At 39.3% G+C, this 19,670-nt stretch overlaps 1 protein-coding gene across 1 annotated transcript; it reads left to right on the top strand.

Annotated features, from left to right (window-relative positions):
- Positions 1-865: 865 nt before the first annotated feature.
- Positions 866-19,357, top strand: LOC127643752 (zinc finger protein 638-like). The gene is made up of 26 exons (XM_052126654.1): positions 866-980; positions 3,838-5,523; positions 6,416-6,477; positions 6,592-6,630; positions 8,860-9,254; positions 9,373-9,611; positions 9,747-9,899; positions 10,061-10,159; positions 10,251-10,306; positions 10,416-10,612; positions 10,693-10,724; positions 11,138-11,272; positions 11,393-11,524; positions 11,766-11,807; positions 11,963-12,085; positions 12,294-12,410; positions 12,526-12,551; positions 12,651-12,868; positions 13,004-14,310; positions 14,433-14,492; positions 14,589-15,515; positions 15,687-15,987; positions 16,120-16,434; positions 16,613-16,735; positions 17,020-17,141; positions 18,134-19,357. Exons 2-26 carry the CDS (start codon positions 4,210-4,212, stop codon positions 18,212-18,214), a joined length of 6,615 nt encoding a protein of 2,204 aa, XP_051982614.1. The 5' UTR covers positions 866-980; positions 3,838-4,209; the 3' UTR covers positions 18,215-19,357.
- The last annotated feature ends 313 nt before the right edge of the window (positions 19,358-19,670 follow it).

Here is a 19,670-nt window from a genome sequence, read left to right as displayed (position 1 = left end):
AGGCTGAATGTGTTACAGTATAAAGAAATAAAAGCTACGAAGCACATTTCTGTAAATTAAAAATTTAAGAGGCCTATTAATTTCATTGACTACAAAATATGATTATGATTAAGAACCTGCCCAAATATGGCATTGTATCATATGGTTATTAAAAAACTTGCAGCGATCTGTTTTTAGGCAGGTAGTTGGAAGTAAACGAGATATCCTCACGTTTGACAAATGAATTACAGTATGATGCACACAGACGTTATGCACACCCAAAACGGGGTTTAGTCAGAATAAGAAGATGAAATATGAATTATTAGTTTACTTCATTGCTGTTTTTGTCTAGCTGGCAGGGCAGAAAAGGGATTTGTGAGAGTTCTGGTCTGTTCACTCATAGTGGTTGTTGTAATGTTGTGTGGTGTTTGGAGTGAATGGAAGTTGTTTATGTTGAAATGCTCCCTCACCTGACTTTATCAAGCCCGCTTCTGTGGTGCACTTCAGTGGTCGAGTTCATGCGGATATGAAATGCTGCACAACGTATAGTGCACATTCAAGCCATATTTCATTTCAGATGACTATGCACTGTTCTGCAGTCCACCTATTTACCTGTCATTTCTTGACATTGAAATGCATACAGAGTTTATTTATATATATATATATATATATATATATATATATATATATATATATATATATATATTCTGTCCTGAGGGGCTTGGAGCAACCGATGGAGGAGCTGAACACGCAGCGCCAGCGGCGGTGGCTTGATCCCTGATAGTCTTTGATCAGTAGATGGCGGTAATGCACTCAGCTCTCAGTTTGCGATTAAAAAAAGGAAAGAAGAAGAAGAAGAAGATTAGTTTTCCTGAATGCATCGTGTGTGCGATGACTCTTGGTTCATTTGGTCACGTCTGAGACGCAAATTCACCGTCCGCAGAAACAGTGTCCCGATCGGACGAATTTCAACAGTAAGATTGTACTTCATAAAACACGAGGTATGTTACCGTGGTGCAACTCAAATGTTTTAGGAGTCCTCCTGGTGTAAACAATGTTTTTTGATGATCGTCTAAAACTAGTTTTTCCTCTGTAAAATGACGGATGTCGACTGCGCGAAGCTGGGCCTGAGGCCTGCAAACATCGGGATATTTTTCAAGACCGATCTTGAAATAGTTTATACACTATTTAGACTATATATGTCCGCGTTTACATGTCTTTATAAAAATATTGTTTTCATTTTGTATTAGAGACATGAACTCGTCAACAACAGCACGATAGACAGACTGAAACACCTCCGTTAAAATCAGCGATACTGGATTCATGAGCTTCATTAAATGTAATGAGAGGTTGTAGTTTGTCGTGTGTTTGTGTTGCAGACGGTCATTGAACGGAAACGCTCTTATTTCTCGAGCAGTGTAGATGGGCTGTGACGCATCGCGATACATCTATAAATGTGTATTTGTTGTTAGTCTCACGATATCAAACGACTCGTGCTGTACAAGTACAGAACATGTGCTCAAGTCGTGATATAATATGGGTCTAATATCACCATGTTTGTCTTAATGTTTGTATGACTCTTGAAAGAGCGGCTCCATCTAGCCTTCATAAACAGTGGCTGTGATTTAATACATGTGAAGGCGAGAGCTCGTATCAGAAATGGCGTATCCGACATGTGAGTCGGCCGATCACTGTTGTTCAGTGGACATTTTGCGTGCAGTCGCTGGATGGCGCCGCAGGTCTGAGCCAATGAATGTTCCCACTGTTACTATTCCTGCAACCATCACGGCATTCACTAAAGTACAGGGGTTTCAGTACAGCGACGCACAAGGGGCGTGGCCATGACATAAAACAAAGTTAGGCTACTATTCCTGCAACCATCACATGCATGTCGTGAGCCTGACCTGCTTGTACACGTACAAAATACTTTTTGTATTTTTATTTTTGTACTCCCCGATACCTGTTTTGTTTTTTTTTTTTTTTTTTAACTCAATATCAGCAGTTTATTTAAATGTTATAATCAAAACTGTGTTTAAATACACTTAATTATAACAAATCAAATGAAATAAAATAAAAAATTCAACATAATATTGCATTGTTTTTAATATCATACGAAGTATTTATATACAGAACCTCACAACACAATCCTAAATGCAACATTGGAGTTACTTTTGTCAACAACAAAAACGTTCTGCATAATAGAGCATCACAGATGTGAGAATTATTATTATTAGTAGTAGTAGTAGTATAAAAGTTAATATTACGTAAGTATACAGTATTGATCTATTTGTCATACTTTTTTCATTTAAATTTAGCTTTTATTTTTAAGTGTTTCTGTGTCCTTAGACCAAGGTGCTCTGCCGTAATGACTGCAGATTCCCAATCCCGGTCGCCACATGACCCAAAGTGATTATTAAACCACAAAAGGCTACTATATAAATAAATATGTAGTCTGTATATGACATGTGCTAAAAAGTGAAATGGCTCTCTGCCTGCTGTCATATAATACAGAGCATGCGATGCTCATAAATATTTTCCATGTGTGAGTTGATGATCTCTAAAGGTATGAGCAGTTTGTGTCTTTATGCTTGCACAACACCGGGTCTACACAGTCACAAGCACTCACATTTAAAACGCTGCACGTGCAAACAATCTATTTATCTCATTAAATAACACCTATTGCTGTTAAATAATCTCACTAGGACATGTGATTTTAATCTGTGTTCTGAATGTTTACATAATGACATTCGTACATCAGATGGTCTAGACTTTGGTATTGGAGCATTTTTACCAATACGAGTACGTGGGCGTGCTATCGGACCCGATACCAATATCAGTATAGGTGCATCCCTAGCTTCAACTCAACATTAAGTCAAAATGTACCTAATTTATGTTCTTAATACATGTTTCTTGACTTATTGTGCATGATTCACAAGTGTACTGTTATTATTCAAAAGGGGACAAAAATGTTTATTCATTATCTTTAGTGAAAATGTAATAACAGCTGATGTCACCCAGGCTGCTGGGGCATGAAAATGTTAACCAATAGCTGTTAAGGCATTTTGTGAGCCTTTTTGCCAATGGTTTTAGTTAGTTATGTAATGAAAATTACATTAGATTTGAAAAAGCGTCACCATTTAGATGTCAAAATGTTCTTAATGGTGAACTTCACCTTCATTTCTACAGTATGTCCCGGTCAAAAAAAGACTCTAAAGTGAGTGTCAGCACTGTTTCATGCAGTGAGTAGTCTTTCCCCACCAACTGCAAACTGTCTTTCAGGTCAGCCTCCATTCTGTTATTGAACACCTACTTTTCACAATCCAGTAAATTATCAATGCATAAAATCATGTCCCGGCCTACCGTCACATTACAGAGACTAAAATGAATAGCAAATGTTAACGTTTCATTTTATGTTAGCTTTTACACTGGTTTAGATTGTGTATTCTGCTGGCAAATTCTTATGGATGAGGTAATGTAGTGAGGTGGATTGCAGGTCTTCAGCGATCCACCTTAAGATAATCTGTGTTGATAATGATGGACAAAATTGACAGTCCAGACTGCTGTTTTATATAATATATATAAATATATATATAAATAAGTCAGCTTTGATCTAAAAAGTCAAAGTATTACTCAGGGGTTATTAATAAATCATGATTGCCTTACGTGTATGAATTAACAGTCTGCCCTTTCATTTTGTCCCTCCTTGCTCTCATTACATTCAGGCTAAACGTGTCTTACCACAGTCTTGCAAAACAAGAAAATCACTATAACAAATGAAAGTTATCTAAAGGTAGTCCTAAACTGTAATATTATTTTCCTTTGTCTTGTCCTTTTTGCTTGCTGTTTTTTCCTCCTCAGTGAAGACATGGAAAGCTGTTTAAATCCTCTGAAGCTCAGGAGTATTTTGAAGCTGCTGATTTGAGGGTGCTTTACTGAAGGAGAAAGTGATCGCTGCACTTTTGCCATTTTTGTAACAACCTGAAGACACCAAGCCAATAATCCTTTCTGTGTTTTCCCCCTAATTTTTTCAGCTTTGCATTGTTCTTGGAAAGTTGTGTGCCCCCTATTGCAAATTCCCTCAGCCATTTTGGGAGTCTGCCACTCTTAGGCCCTGGCTCCCTTCAGTTGGCACAGATAAAGACTCAGTTGGCACTCCACCAGCTGAATGCAATTGCTGGCAGAAGCGTGGCTTCACCTGCCTTGACCTTGCTCAACTTTCTTAAGGTCACCATGTCCCATCCATTATATAATCCCCGTGGGGGGACATTCCCTAATAGTCAGAGGCCCATTGTACATGGCCAGTTTGGGTCACAGTCTGGACTGGAACTGGGGGCAGCCCGTCTTGGCCCAGGTTCCATGTCCACTTCTCGTGGGGGATTGATGGTTAACCAGCAGATGCCCTTTGCGTTGGGACAACGTCAGTCACAGATTTCCCAAGACCTTGAAGCCACCATAGACCGGAACCTTCGGGGAGCCCGCGAGGAAGTTCGCCGCCTTACTCAAATACTACAGCAACCCAAAACAGCAGACCCCCGCTTGAGAAAGGACACAAGGGATGAAGGGCTTTCCTCAGGAGGGACTGGTTACCCAGGGACTGGTGGCTCTTTGAGATCCGATAAGGCTGACTGGTCTCTGTATCCCAACAAGCCCTTTGCCTCTTCTAGCTTGGATCGTTCTTCCAGTTCCACACAGGTGTTCCAGTCTTCGGGTTTTAGTAGCAGTGGAGCATCCAGCAGTTTGGACAGCCAACCTCTGCCAGAACAACGACCTTCACGCTACACCCCAGAAAGTGCCAGCAGCATCCTGGCCAGCTTTGGACTCTCAAATGAGGACCTAGAGCTTCTAAGCCACTATCCAGATGATCAACTGACACCTGACAACCTCCCAGTTATTTTGCGTGACATCCGTATGCGCAAAGCGAATAGAAGCATCACTGATATTGATGCAAGACCTGAACTCATGGCCTCGGACCCGCGGCACGGCAAAGTAATTGACTATGGACATTTTAGTAAATTTGGCTATCCTGAGGAGAACGCAGATGGCTATGCAAGTGAACACCTACCTAAAGAGTCACCAAAGTATGGGAGGGATGTTTCTGGACCCCCCTTTAGTGGGATGGACATAAAACGTCCTCAGCCCTGCCAAGCAGCTTCAGGTCCTGCACAAGTTCTAAATCTTCAGAAACCTCCACCAGTGGATCCAAGACCCAGCAAGATGTTCACAGCAAGACCATCTGCTTCCCAGTCTATTCTGCCATCTTCCAGTCGACCTCCTTCTCAGATGCCGCCGCCTCAGATGCCGTCACTTTTACAGATGCCACCTCCTTCACAGTTGATGCCTCAGCTTGGTGTTCTTCCTCTGACCATCAGTCATATGTCCGCAAGTCCAAGCTCTAAATGGATCCCGTTCCTTTCATCTCCAATCAGTGCACCTGTTGCAAAGAGACTTCCTACCCCCACCATGATGAATGATTACTCATCAGCTACTCCAAGAATCTTTCCTCATACATGCTCTCTATGTATCATTGAATGTGTCCAGATTAAGGTGAGTATTTTCTCAACCCAAGTAGTGCCTCATTTGTCATGTTTTGCATTTATTTTGTTGTATGTAAAGGGTCACATGGGTTGTTTTATTCATCTAAATGTGTGTTGCTATAATTTTAACACATTGTATTAAATTTAACAATTAAATAAAATATCAGAAACCTGTAATGAAATGTTAATGTATGTTAACTCGCTCATTAATTGTGGTTGGTAAAAAAAAAATAATAATAAAAAAATATATATATATATGCAATGATATAGTAGAGTAGGGAAACTAAGGCTGGATTTTTAAAATCATAATTAGTAGTTCAACTACTCTAAGCCAATCCAGTTTTGGCATCCTTGGAAGGAGACCTGCAAGTCTGTTTATTGGAAAACTGCAGATGCCTGATGAAAAACATGTAATTTTGCTGAAACCTAATATCAGCTCCTTGAAAGCTACAATTCCTATTGTGGAGGCAGTTAAGAAGACCTGATGACTTCTTACAATGCTGAAGATGAGAGGCAGAAAACTACCATCTTTGTAATCCTGAAGACACACTTTGGACTTTTTTCATGCTGGAAGTAGTTTTCACAAACAACATGGACTTAAATATTTATTTTCTAGTAAAGAGGGCATAGTGGGTTTTAACAAGTCATAAGTGTCACTAATTTTGATATGTTTTAGGTCCTTTTTTTAAAAAAAAGAATTGGTAATATCTATAAACAGATTTATGTTGATGGCTTGTGCATCTGCAGGTGCACTGTGTGTAATCCACCTCCTGAAATCAAATGATAAAATTAAAGCAGCAGTTCTCAGTGTCAACAGACATGTAGGATTTCTGAGCAAAAGACACTTGAGGAAAAAATGCACCATTAATTTGTTAATTGTAGCATGTTTGTTTCGTTTGCAGGACTGGATTGAACATCAGAACACAAATCTTCACATTGAGCGTTGTAGACTTCTTAGGAAACAGTGAGTGTTTAATGATTGTCTGCCAGAGTTCATTTGTGCTGTTGAAATCCATGATTTCATAAGGAGGTCTCCTTTAGCAATGAATGAAAAGCTGTATTTGTGTTGTTTTCATAGATACCCTGACTGGAATGTTGAGGCTGTCTCAGTTTCAAGGTAAGACTCTACTGTCTCTCATTTTGGACACATAGGGCTGGTTTCACAGATAAATTGTAAGCCTTTGCTAAGAATTGGTGGATTTAGGTGTGGGCAGCACAAACTTGCTGAAGGGGGGGTCTGTGCTGCCCCCAGCAAGATGCCACCCCGGGCTACTGCCCATGTTGCTCATACCTAAAGTCGCCCTGTGTGCCATACAAGCTAGAACCGCTACTGTTGCTAAGGTACAGTTAATGGGGGATTTTCATGTAAATCTCAGGGTTCCCATGCATCTTGCAAAATGTTGAATTTTGCAATGCAGTTTTACAGTCATAGAACAATACCTACACTGGTGGCCAAAAGTTTGGAATAATGTACATATTTTGCTGTTTCGGAAGGAAATCGGTACTTTAATTCACCAAATTGGCATTAATCTGATCACAAAGTATAGTCAGGACACTACTGATGTAAAAAAAGCACCATCGCTATTTGAGAAGTCATTTTTGATCAAATCTAAACAGGCCCCATTTCCAGCAGCCATCACTCCAACACCTTATCCTTGAGTGATCATGCTGAATTGCGAATTTGGTTCTGGAAAATCAAGTATATCAAATTTTTTTTAGTTGCCACAGTATGCAATAGACTGTCAAGTCTTAAAGTGCACCTATTATTGTTTTGAAACGTGCCTAATTTTGTTTTAAAGGTCTCATAAAATAGATTTACACGTGTCCAAGTTCAAAAAACACTTTAATTTGCTCATTTAAAGGGCAGCATTACCTTTTTTTTCCCAGTGTCAAAAACGACTCGTTCAATGATCCGTTCTAAAGGATTCATTCTAAACTCCTCCTTTCAGAGAGACTCTGCTCTGATTGGTCAGATATCCCAGTTTGTTGTGATTGGTCTACCGCTGTGTAGTCTAGTGTTTGAGGGTGGGGTCAAAGCGGTTCGGAAGCAGCCAATGAAGACCAGAGGTGTGTTTTGGTTACCAAATTTTGTAGTTTAGTAACAGGAATTAAGTCTGTTCTTTCTTTTGGGAGTCAATAACTCCATTTGTCACGCACTTTGATTTTTGAAACGTTGCCGATTATTTATTTATTTATTTATTTTTTTTTTACATTCACAAACAGCTATATAACACACTACATGAAAGGTAATATTTGAAAAAACATAATAGGTGCTCTTTAAGGTCAATATTAGATTAAAAAATGGCAAAAAAGAAATTGACTCGTCAGTCAATCTTTGTTTTGAGAAATGAAGGATATACAATCCTTGAAGTTGCCAAAAATACAAAGGTGTACACTACAGTCTTCAAAGTCAAAGGACAACTAGTTCTGACAAGGACAGAAAGAGATGTGGAAGGCCAGATGTACAACTAAACAAGAGAAGTACATCAGAGTCTCTAGTTTGAGAATTAGACACCTCACATTGAATTCTACCCGCTCAACACCAGTTTCATGTACAACAGTAAAGAGAAGACTCATGTGTGCAGGACTTATGCGAAGAATTCAAAAGAAAAAGCCACTTTCGAAACCAAAAAAGAAAAGGTTAGAGTGGGCAAAGAAACACAGACATTGGACAACAGATAATTGGAAAAGAGTGTTATGGATCTTAACCCCATTGAGCATTTGTGGGATCAGCTGGACTGTAAGGTGATTAAGAAGTGCCCATCAAAACAGCCACATCTATGGCAAGTGCTACAGGAAGTGTGGGGTGAAATGTCGCCTGAGTATCTGGACAAACTGACAGCTGGAATGCCAAGGATCTGTAAAGCTGTCATTGCTTAACGTGGAGGATTTTTTTGATGAGAACTCTTTGAAGTAGTTACATTTTTTCCAAATTGTAAATGTTATTAATGTCCTGGTATACCAGATTACCAATCCAGCCCTGAATGTTAAACAACTGTCATGAACAAATCCCTGTAACATACATTTTCATCATCTGCTGTCATCTCTGCTTTGCGGACGGAATCTAGTCATAAAATTTACATTAGCTATAAAGCGCATGGAAATTACATATTTTGACGCCAAAAAATAATCCCATTTAAATGGACGTGTGGGTTTTTGCTTAAATATTACACTTGTTTGGCACAAAATGTCCTGTGAAAATGTGTCTTGAAAAGAGTGGGAACCCAGAAATAGGACAGGCAAGTATAATTACATTATCAAGAAATAGGCTTCTATACTTGATCTCTTTTTCTAGTTCTGAAAAAGCATTTGAATGTATTTTTTACAATTTGTTAATCATCCACAGACCTGACACACAGCAGTCCGAGCACAGCAACTTGAAGCGTCACACCCGTTCTCACTCATACTCCAGATCCCCCAGCCCGAAGAGGCACCATGATTCATCAAGCCGTTGTATACGGTCACGCTCTCAATCCCGTTCACGATCGCGGAGCCCTCGAAGGAACCGCCGCAATAGAAGTCACAGCCGGTCTCGGTCCCCCTACAGGAGGACTCAAGGGAGCCCTTACAGACGGAGGTCCCGTAGTCCGCCAGCCCATCGGTCAAGATCTCCAGGTTACAGTAGTCATTACAGTAGCAGTAAGCGTTCTCCTGCACGTCGATCAAGCCCCCGTCGGAGCAGCCCCTCCCAGCAGAGATCTAGTAGTAGTGAACGACTGGCCAAAAAAATCATGTCATCCGGTAGGATCAATTATTGTAATGCACTTTTTACAATGTATGAAAGCACATTTTCATAGGCCTTTTTTTTTTTTCTTTCAAATCGCTTAAAATACTAATGCATCAAGTTAATTTCCCACAGCTGAGCTTTCCTCAATCGCAGATAGTAGTACTTTGAAGGCAGTAGTGGAATCCTTGGCACCAGCCCTACTTGCAGAACTAGCTAAGAAGAGAAGCAGCTCGACTGCTTCCTTGTCAAAGGGAAGTAGCAGCAGTTGGAGACGGTCTTCCTCTCCTTCTAAGAGAAGTGAACTCTCCAGGTCAAGCAGACACTCCACCTCAAGCAGACACTCCACTTCAAAGACTACCAGCTCATTAAAGGTATAGCCTCATACAGAAGTTACAGGAAGATGTAAATGTGCTTGTTTCTCCATTTATTTTGGGCATTTCCATTAGGTGTGTCCGTGCTTATAATTGTGTACAAAATCGGATTTATATCAGTTTTTGTTTGTACAGGATGCAAAGCCTAAAAGCAAGGATGCCCCAGGCACTACCTGTTTACTGAGACTCTTGGGAATTCCTCAAGGCACTACCAGCAAAGAACTGACAGATGCCATTAAACCCTTTGGCAAGATTTATACTGCCATCCTCCTCAAAGCCATTAATGAGGTAGGAATACTCTGTTTATCTTGTTTTTTGTTTTGTTTTTAACTGGGCTTTCATGAGAGAAATACTTAAATGCCCTTATACATAAAAATGCAATGTGGAAATCTGGTTGTTGTGGCTAGTGCAAAGGTTTTCCTTTTTGGTTCATTCACTCCATCTTTCAGGCCTCAGTGTGTATGGAAAGAGAGGAGGATGCCAAAGCTTTGCTCAACTGTAAGAATCTGACAATTCATGGGCAGGTCATTAAGATCCTCATGGAGAAGGTATATATGCAGTTGTTAAGTCCATAAACAGTCTTGGAAATGTGAACCATACGAAGTCCTCAAATTAAATCCAATCTGTGTACAATTTTAGGATGCAAGAGATGCTGACAGAAAAAAATCTATGAAGACAGAAAAAACTGTTATGAAGTAGGTTGCCATCAATGCAGTAGTTATGCAGTGAATTGCTGTTTCTACTTAAGTACATAACATATTTTCTTGAAAAAAGTCCTGTTAATGTTTTTGTGTTTTTACATAGAAAAGAGGTGACTACAACAAAGCCAACCCAGTCAGTATATGTAAAAAGTATCAACGCGTTCAAGGCACCATTGTCAACTAAAGCAAAATATTTGACAAGTGTCAGGACATTTCCGGTGATCAAGGCACCCCAAAAACTACGTGACCCCAGAAAGACCGTACAGACCGTTAAAGCTAAACCCCCTGCTAAGGGTTCAGGTAAGCAACATCAACTTCCGTATTTTCTAATATGGTCATGTAGGACTCTCTGTGTAACATTTGTTTGTGTTATTTGGCAGAGAGACCAGTTACCAAGAAGATTGTAAAGAAGGTATGTTATTTTGTGTTCTCCCTCTAAGCCATTTTTTCCACAAATGGAAACCTGTGTTAATTTACTCTCTTATACCATCCATGCCGTGCAAATAGTAATATTTCTCTTGGTGCCTCTTTGAGTAAATATTTTTTTATCTAATCTATGATTTTATACATGTATATATTACTGCACTCATCACCGGGACAGTTACGCTGCGCAACCTAGGCCAAGCGCAATTCTCAAAAGAGCTCTAGGGTTAGAGCAGTATAGTTATCTTAGTTGCTCTCCATTTCACTACTTTTTTCTGGTAATAAACATGCCACATTTACATTTGCAGCAACCATCAGACTACATGCATTGGAGTTTATTGATAGTACTTGTTCATTAGAAACTAAAACAAATGAACAACTACCTTCTGTCTTTGACTTCAGGCAATCCCCTGGAGAAAAAATATTGTTGAGATTTCTGGTCTTCCAGAAGAAGGGGTTACTGAGGATGAACTCACAAAATTTGCTAAACCCTATGGCATCATCTCAACTCCTGTCATAGCAATCACTCAGAAAAGGGTAATTACAATAAACAATTATATACAAATTAATTTATTATGGCAGATGACGAAATAACTTGCACTCACATATGTCCAAGAATCTCTTTTGAATTAGTTTTGATGTTTTTGTGTCTTTCAGGCCTTCCTGCAAATGCTTAACACAGAGACAGCTGAAGCCATGGTGAAGGCCTGCTCTGAAACCCCAGCTAAAATTCAGGAGAAACCGATAACCGTCAAGATGATGATGCAACCTATCGACCTGTACTACGCAGTGAGTATGCACTCCATATGTGTCTTAAGTTCACTAGAGGAAAAATAGATTTCATCAAAGTATTGTCTAGTTGGCTTGACCGTAAATAGCTGTAAAAATATAAAATCAGTTATTAGGTCTTAACCTGAGCTTATAAACACATTAAATGCTCTCTCTTTTGTCTGTCAGACAGAGTGCATTATATTCATGCACATTTCATGCAGTACTGATCTTTATTGGTTTGTCACTTTTCTCTCCAAAGGAGTCACTTTTCAGAGTACTGGTGGGCATGGAGAAGTCCCCTGTAAGTAAATCACCAAATGTTTATGCTGGATAAAATTGACTGTATGTCCTCTTGGTTTAATATCATTCAAAATTAAATCATTTAAACTGAAATAACCTGTATCATACATCAGACTTATTCTATAGTGTTTTTCCCCCCCGACTACTGATGAGTAGACATTGCCAGAACGTCTACTCATTGTTAAAAATGTGCCAAAAACACTTGATGCAGTCAAGGAAGTAGAGACCCTGATTCAGCGCCATGGTACCTACAAGAAGCATTTGCCTTTAAATGGCAGGGTAAGAAATTCAAATTCCACTCTTGTATCATTTACACAACCTTACATGTCTTGTATACTATCTCTAGAGGGAACAGAAAGCACAGTGGTTTCAGTGTAATGTTATATCTGCTTGAGAAAAGGTTAAAGGATCAAGTTTTCTAACAAGATCTTAAATTTGAGATCTTTGCTTATCTCTGTATTAATATTCTTTATCTTTTCAATCAAAGGTGATTTTTGAAATGGAGAGTGCTGCTAATGCCAGGAAAGCCTACATTCAGCTCCTCAAGATTCGTTCTATGGTCCAGAACAATTTGCTTGCATTTCAACTAGCCAAACCAATCAAGGTAGCTGAGCAGTTACTGTCAGTCATGTGCTGCCCACCTCAACACATTTGCAGATGTTGATGTGTGGCTAAGGTGGTGATTTAATAAATTGACCAGGATGTTATTTTTGTAACAGGTGATGAAGAAGCCACAAGCAAAAGGGTAAGAGGAATTTCATTTTACTCTATGGGTTTTTTTTTTTTTTTTACAAGGTGTTCTGGAAATATGGAGAAAAAATGACATGTTTAACTCTCTTCTTAGAGCTAAACCTCCCGGTAAGTCGGCAGCTACAGATGGGAAACCTAATACCATCAAAGCACAAAAGCCAGCAGCAACTACTGCATCTAGAACTGATGGTGCTGCTACTTCAGAAGCAACTCCCACTGTTGGCACAGTTAGTGCCCAGGACAACATGACTGCAATTCCACATGTCACTACAGACAAAGTTGCCCCAACTGACACTGATATTATGACAGAAGGTGAGGAAATTATTGCTAAAAGCACAAGTCATAGTGAAGTTAAGTTAGAAGCTGACAGTGTCACAGCTGCAAATGGTAATGTTGAAATCACTGCAGCTCCCAATGACATGACGGTTGATATATCTTCTAATGCAGAAACATCTACTTCTGAGATTAAAGAAATGGATACCCACAATGATGCCCAAACTGATAATGAAACTGTGATGATGACCCCAGATACTGACTCTGTGAAAGCAAAGATTGAAGTTGGACCCTCCATTATTTCTTCAGAATTTGCAGTTGCAGATGAGTCTGAGAAGGCAGAGCTGGAATTGGCATCATTGGGTCTCTTAGAAGAACCAGCTGTTTTAGTGGAACCAGTAAATGTAAAGCATGAATTGGATACCCCAGTTTCCACCACAGAATCTGCTGTTTCAATTGGTACAGCTGATCAGAATAAGGTTTCACCTGTGGACAATCAGAATATTCCAAAGGATGAAGATGTTTCCAAAGAATTGGTTCTTACATCTGTCAAAGTTAATGCAATTGACAAAGAAAAGTTGGCAATAGACCAACAACCATCAAGTGATGTTGAGTTGAAGTCAGAAATGGAGGTTGTTGTTTCAACTGCTAGCAGTGGAGAAACTCCAATGGAGGCCATGGAGACTCAGAGTCAAGAAGAACTTACCAAGCGCACTGATGTTATTGAGCGCAGTTGTGCATCACAGGAGATTGAGAATGAGAACCAAATGAATGACCTTAAACCAATTAAACCTTTTGAAACCAATAATTACGCTCAACAAATAGATGACCATAAACCTCAACTTGGTGATCAAATCCAACCTGGTGAGAAGATTGTCCAGGCAACTGCCACATCTGACGCTATTCCAAGCTCAGATCCTGCCTCTGGCCTGCCTTCCACTTCTGATCAAACTGTCAGTGAATCAGCTGTTAAAGTTATACCAGCTTTAAACAGTCCGCAAACTTTGCCTCTGCCCTTTGATGATATGACACTGGACTTTCCTCCGGTTACACATGAGATTTTAAAGGCACTTGAATTAGCTGTTCATCAGTGTCGCATGCAGTCTTCATTAAAATATGTTGAACAGGATGCCGAAAAAAAGGCTGAAGCAGAGAAAACAACCAACAAGGTTCCATCAAGCTCCAAGAAGCCACCCTCATCAGATAAAGCGGATAAAGCTGTGAAGAAAGCCACCCAATCTGATAGAAAAAATTTGCTGTCTGAGAAAGAGAAAAAGCCTCAGAACTCCAGAACTAGAAGCAGGAAAATGGACACATTGTCCCCAGAGGAGGCGGCATCTTCTAAGCACAGGAGCAGGGGGAATTCTGAAGATTCCCCTTCAAGGCATTCCACACCGCCATCAGGGTCATCCTCCCGGAAGAGCAGGCGTAAATCTAGCCCCCCATCAAAGAGATCAAGGGGGCATGTTGATGATCGCAGGGTGAGAAAGACCAAATATATCAATTAATGGAGAAGTTTCTTGTTTCTTTTTTCTAAACTGGTGGAAAGATCGCTTTCACATTTGAAAGTTTTGACCTAATTTGTATTATGTGCTTTTCATAGAGTCATAGTAAGAGCTCACAGCCCTCAAGAAGTCACACAAAAACAAGTAAAATCGAAAAGGTAAGCATCAACAGACATGTAAGTCATTGGTTTGTCTCTAGTCTCAGTCTTATTACTGAAGATATCTGTCTCTAACTAAGTATTTGTGCTTTCCAGGCAAAAGAGGAAGAGACTAAATGGTCTGAGGAACCATTTCCCTTTAACATTGATGAGTTTGTGACGGTCGACGAAGTAGGGGATGATACAGAGGAAACTGTGACCTTAAGCTCTGAGTCTTTAGCCAAGGACGAGAAAGTCCAGGATGATCCCAGTGCTCTCTCCACCATCTCTTCTAATGCAAAGTCTACTCCAGCTAATGAACCAAAACAAAAGTCAAGGTCTAGATCTACAACTTACAAGACTAGATCTTCTGAGACCAAGGACCCTAAAGTTATTGACACTGCAGGTAAAATTGAAACAAAGTCTGAAGAAACCATGCCAGTTGCTGAGGTTGTAGAATCTCAAAAGCAGAAAGAGAACGAGCCTCAGGAAGAGAGCATGGATAACCAACTGGAACCTGTTGCAGTGAAACGTGCTGTTGAGAGTACAGAGCTTTATACTCCTCTAGGATCTTCAGCTCCTGCAGAGGAGAACCCCAGTTTTCCGACACAGACCTTTTTTTCCACGAAAGAAAGCACTGGCATTGAAACAACCCAGCCTGTTTCTTCCTCCCCTGTCCAGAAGGAAGACTGTCAAACAACTTCTACAAAAAAGTTAGGGAAATCAGAAAATGGCAATGCCGAGCAGTCTGAAACTTCTGCTCCAGACATGGAAGATAAAGATGAGGCAACTGTGATGTCTGACCTTCCCTCCCATGATGCTATGGTGACTCTTGATGAGGTCAGTGAGGGTGAGGAAGATTTTCCTGAAGCAGCAGATGAGGAACAGCATTCAATGGCTGAAGAAGTCCCTGAGACACTTTTGACTGTTGATGAAGTTGTAGATGAGGAAACTGGAGGTGAAGAATACCAGTTGGAAAAAGAACTTCAAGACCTGGTCACACTTGATGAGATTGTTGAAGGGCATGATTCGTTTAACAATGAGGTCAGTTTTCCCACTTAACTGGACCCCTTTTGCAAAGGCAACACTTAAACATTATACAAAGCTTTTTCAAAAACATGATTGTGACTATAATGTAATTAGAACCATGGTTTGGTTTTGACTTGGGGTTAATCTGTTCATGTTTTTGCCATGGACTTTGTTTTATCTATTCAGACACTTGTAACCCTGGATGAGGCCAAGGGTGATGATGATGAGATTGAGGAAGTGGAGCAGAGTGAGCCCAAGCCTACCAGTCCCAACTTCAAAACACCACCCAGGCCAGAGGAGCCTGAGCAATCACCAAGCCAAGAGGAAGATGCCTGTGATTTGGAAGATTTTTGTTCGATGAATTTTGTAACCGTGGATGAAGTAGGGGAGGAGGAAGAGGAACAGCCACCAAGTGAAGAGGTCAAGGTACAGGAGGTAGTAAAAAAGACAGCTGCAAGGGCCAAAAAGAGAGCTCGCCAGACTCCAGGTGAGTAAAGAGGGAAAATAAATATTTTCTGGTTGCACCCAGATTAATATGTAATAGATGTACTTTTCAGGGGAAAGTGGCCTCAGTAAGTATTATATGGTGTAGTCAATTGTCTGTTTTGTCGCTCTGTAGTGAGAAGATCCACAAGGGGTAAAAGAGATGCAGCAAAGAATGACAAAGAGTCAGATGAGCCTGAGACGAGTGCAGAGGGTGAACCAGCACCAACTGCCTCCAAACCTGAGAGTCCTCCTTCAGCTCCAGACCCTGTAGAGCTTGATGAGCCAGACTCCCAAAAGGCTGAAACCGTGAGAGTTCCAGATTCATCTAGCACAGAGATTGTCTCTTCCGGGTCAGATGAGAGGAATGGAGACAAAGTTGATGACTATTCGGAGTCAGAAAGAGCTGTTGTTGAAATGCCTGTTGCTGACAAAAAAACAACAATCAAAGGTACGCCAGACTGGCATGTTTCTGGCCCTTGCATGTAGACCTTATTCATTCTGCATAGTACATGGGAATCTCATTAATTCTCAAAACTATTATTATTAAGAACTATTATTTTATGTGTCCTATTTGTTGATACCATTGTGTTTTCTTACCTGAACTGTGAAATTGTTTACATTTTCAGAAGAGTCTAAACAAAGACGTGAGACTGAGATGAGGGAGGAACCCGAAGCCAAGAAAGTCTGTTCTCAATTTCCTGTGATTGAAGATTTCACCTTGCCCCCATATAGTCCAGACAACCCCATTGGTAAGAGATGCACTAGAAGTAACAAACAGTTGTCTTGCATCAGCACTAATGCCTTTTTGCAACTAAAAATACTTCTCTCTGTCTTCTGAATTTAATGTAGTCAGCCCACATAAGAAATGCTTGCATAATGGAAAAGCATGCTTTTTCCTTTTGAAAAGTTTCACTAGTTTGGTTAATTTGCGCTGTGATTTTTATTTATTGATTTTAGACAGATTTGTGTCAGTCAGTAAATAGTATTGATAACAGCATATGTCTTATTTTTGTTTTATCTATGTCCTTCATAGGGGCTGACTTTGTGGTGCCTAAAACGGGTTTCTTCTGCAGACTTTGCTCTCTATTCTATGAAAATGAGGAAACTGCAAAGAAAAGTCACTGTAGTAGCCTACGGCATTACCAGAACATGGAGGTACATATTACAATTTAACAGTTAAAATGAATTGCACTTTATTTGAGTAAAGTATGTTAGTGTTTCTCTATGAAGTAGATTAGGTGTTCAGTCTTGTACAGTTATGACTATAACAGGGTTCCTGTGGATACTTAAACAGGCCTTAAATTTGGAGGCAGAAATACAGGAATCGTGATATGACCTAATGTAATTATCAAACTTTAAAGAATATGATTTAATTAAATAAATGCATGCGCTGTGTCTTTCAAAGTGAAAACGTGGCAAGCAAGCGGGGGCTCGTAAATGTTTACAGCTGTTGCAGTTAAATAATTCTCTCTATTTTTGACATTTTCACATTCTTAAAATAAAGTAGTGATCCTAACTGAACAAATTTTTTTTTCTACGATTAAATGTCAGGAATTGTGTAAAAAAAATTTTTTTTAAATGTATTTGGCTAAGATGTATACGTGTGAGAGAAATGGTGAATTATTCATATTCTTGTACATGACCGAACACCTGATATATTATAGAGAGACATTTAAAGGAGTGTTCATGATTCAACACAAGACAAGATCTATCGTCAGCTTTTTTTGCATCTTGATTGACAAACTATTTCAAATCATCTTTCATCTCTTTTTAGTTGCATGTACAGTAAGGCACTTGGAATGAAAGTGCGAAGGGCCAATTATAAAAAATTTTTAGCTTTACTCCCAGTGTTACCTTGATTTGTGCAAGAAACAAAATTGACGAGTGGAAATTATTTTTGTTGCAACAAAAACTTTATCCAATAGATGTCGATTGAGCCTTGTATTGAACCAGAAACATTGCTGTATATACCATGTAATTTTTATTTATTTCCTTTCATTATTGTTATGAATAAAAAAAATTATTGTGTCTGTGTACACATGAACATGGTCGGATATTGAGTTCAACAGTTGATTTTAATATTGACTGTAAGCAGAAATTGCTAAATTGGAGTATAGTTGTAACTGACATCCTTTTACTTTCTCTAGAAATATAAGAGGCTCAAGTCTCAGCAGCAGCGTGGCAAATCAACACTGACAACGTCCAGTCAAAGTTCTGCATCCGAGTAGCCTATCTGAATGTTTTTTGTATTAATGTTAATGGATGGGTCCAATTATTCAGTTGTAAAGTTTTATTAATTTTTCTTGTTTTGAATGAAATACAAAAAGTCTCTTGCTAAATAAAGACAATGTAGAACATGTACTCCGTTCACAATGCCTCTGTATGACATATGATACCTATTGTGTCTCTAAACAGTATATGCATTTAATGTCTGCAGAGAATGGACACTCTTCTGGAACCTTTTTTTTTTTAAGCCAATCTCTTGAGCCATAAATACCTTAAATTTCTCTGGAGCCACAGAAGAATATTGACCTGACAACACTGATTGGCTGATGGTATCACTTGAACCTGCACTGTCAAGCCCTTTACTAGCGTCTATCGTGCTGATACATGAGCTGTGACATTAAAGTTGTACGTTTAAAGGATAGTAAAAATGTACATTTGTTTGTGTTTCTGTGAGAGCGGAAGGGCTTGCACCCCCTAACCAGTCATTTTAAGGGTGATGCGCAGTGTTAGCTGTATGTGCGATGATGAACAATATAGAGATATAGAAAGTATTTTGAATTTACGGAGTGAAAAAAGTAAACTTTTTGGTGAAATCAGTAAAGTAATGTGATTACAAATTTTAGAGAAGTAATTTGTAGTCGATAACTTGGTAATTTACCCAAAACTGTTGATAACAGAGGACGGTATGTACTTGGCTCTGCCAGTAATGCTGCTTTTTGTCCTTTAAGGAGCTTGACAACCCTAGTTACTAATCATATCATGAGTGTTGAGTTTTTATTTTTGGGTGAACTATCCCAAATTAGCTTCTCTGCCCACTTGTATTGATCTCTTGTTATATCAGAACACATCCAAGTATGGAGAACACATCTAAGTGAGAGATACTGAAGATGCAGAGAAATGTTTGTGTTTATTGTAAATTCATTATAACCTATTCTTATCGCAAACGTCTTAAAAGCTTAGCGTAGCACATTGTAATCAAGTTAAATGAAATTCTAGTCATGTGTTGATTATACAAATATGGAGGAATTATATAGATTAATGCTCTTTAAACGTATACAAAAACGTTTAATGTGTATACTGTCTATCCTAAAGAAAATTGCCCATTTAGTTACTACTAGGGTCTCCTGAGGGATTTGGATGCTTGTGAGAAGATTCAAAAGTTGTTCTTTTGTTTTATTGAATCATGTTCTTTGTTACAATATGTTTGGAAATAAAACAATTGCAAAATCAATGTTTAATTAACAAGAAAATACAAACAGATGAATGTTGAAGACTTGCAGCATTAGGTTGCAACTCTTGGATTTCAAGGCATCACCTGTCCTGCAGAGGGCGCAATCCTCACAAGTTAAACAATACAATTTGTTAACACATAAAGGGCTCCTACAATATGAGCTGGAGCTAAACAAAACACTAAATACAGTAGCCACATAAACTACCACAGCACTTCCCAAAACACCT

The sequence above is a fragment of the Xyrauchen texanus genome, chromosome 1 (genome assembly GCF_025860055.1).
Source record: "Xyrauchen texanus isolate HMW12.3.18 chromosome 1, RBS_HiC_50CHRs, whole genome shotgun sequence".
Lineage (NCBI taxonomy): Eukaryota > Metazoa > Chordata > Actinopteri > Cypriniformes > Catostomidae > Xyrauchen > Xyrauchen texanus.
The sequence above is the reverse complement of the archived record's forward strand: the minus strand, read 5'-3'. Positions and strand labels throughout refer to the sequence as shown.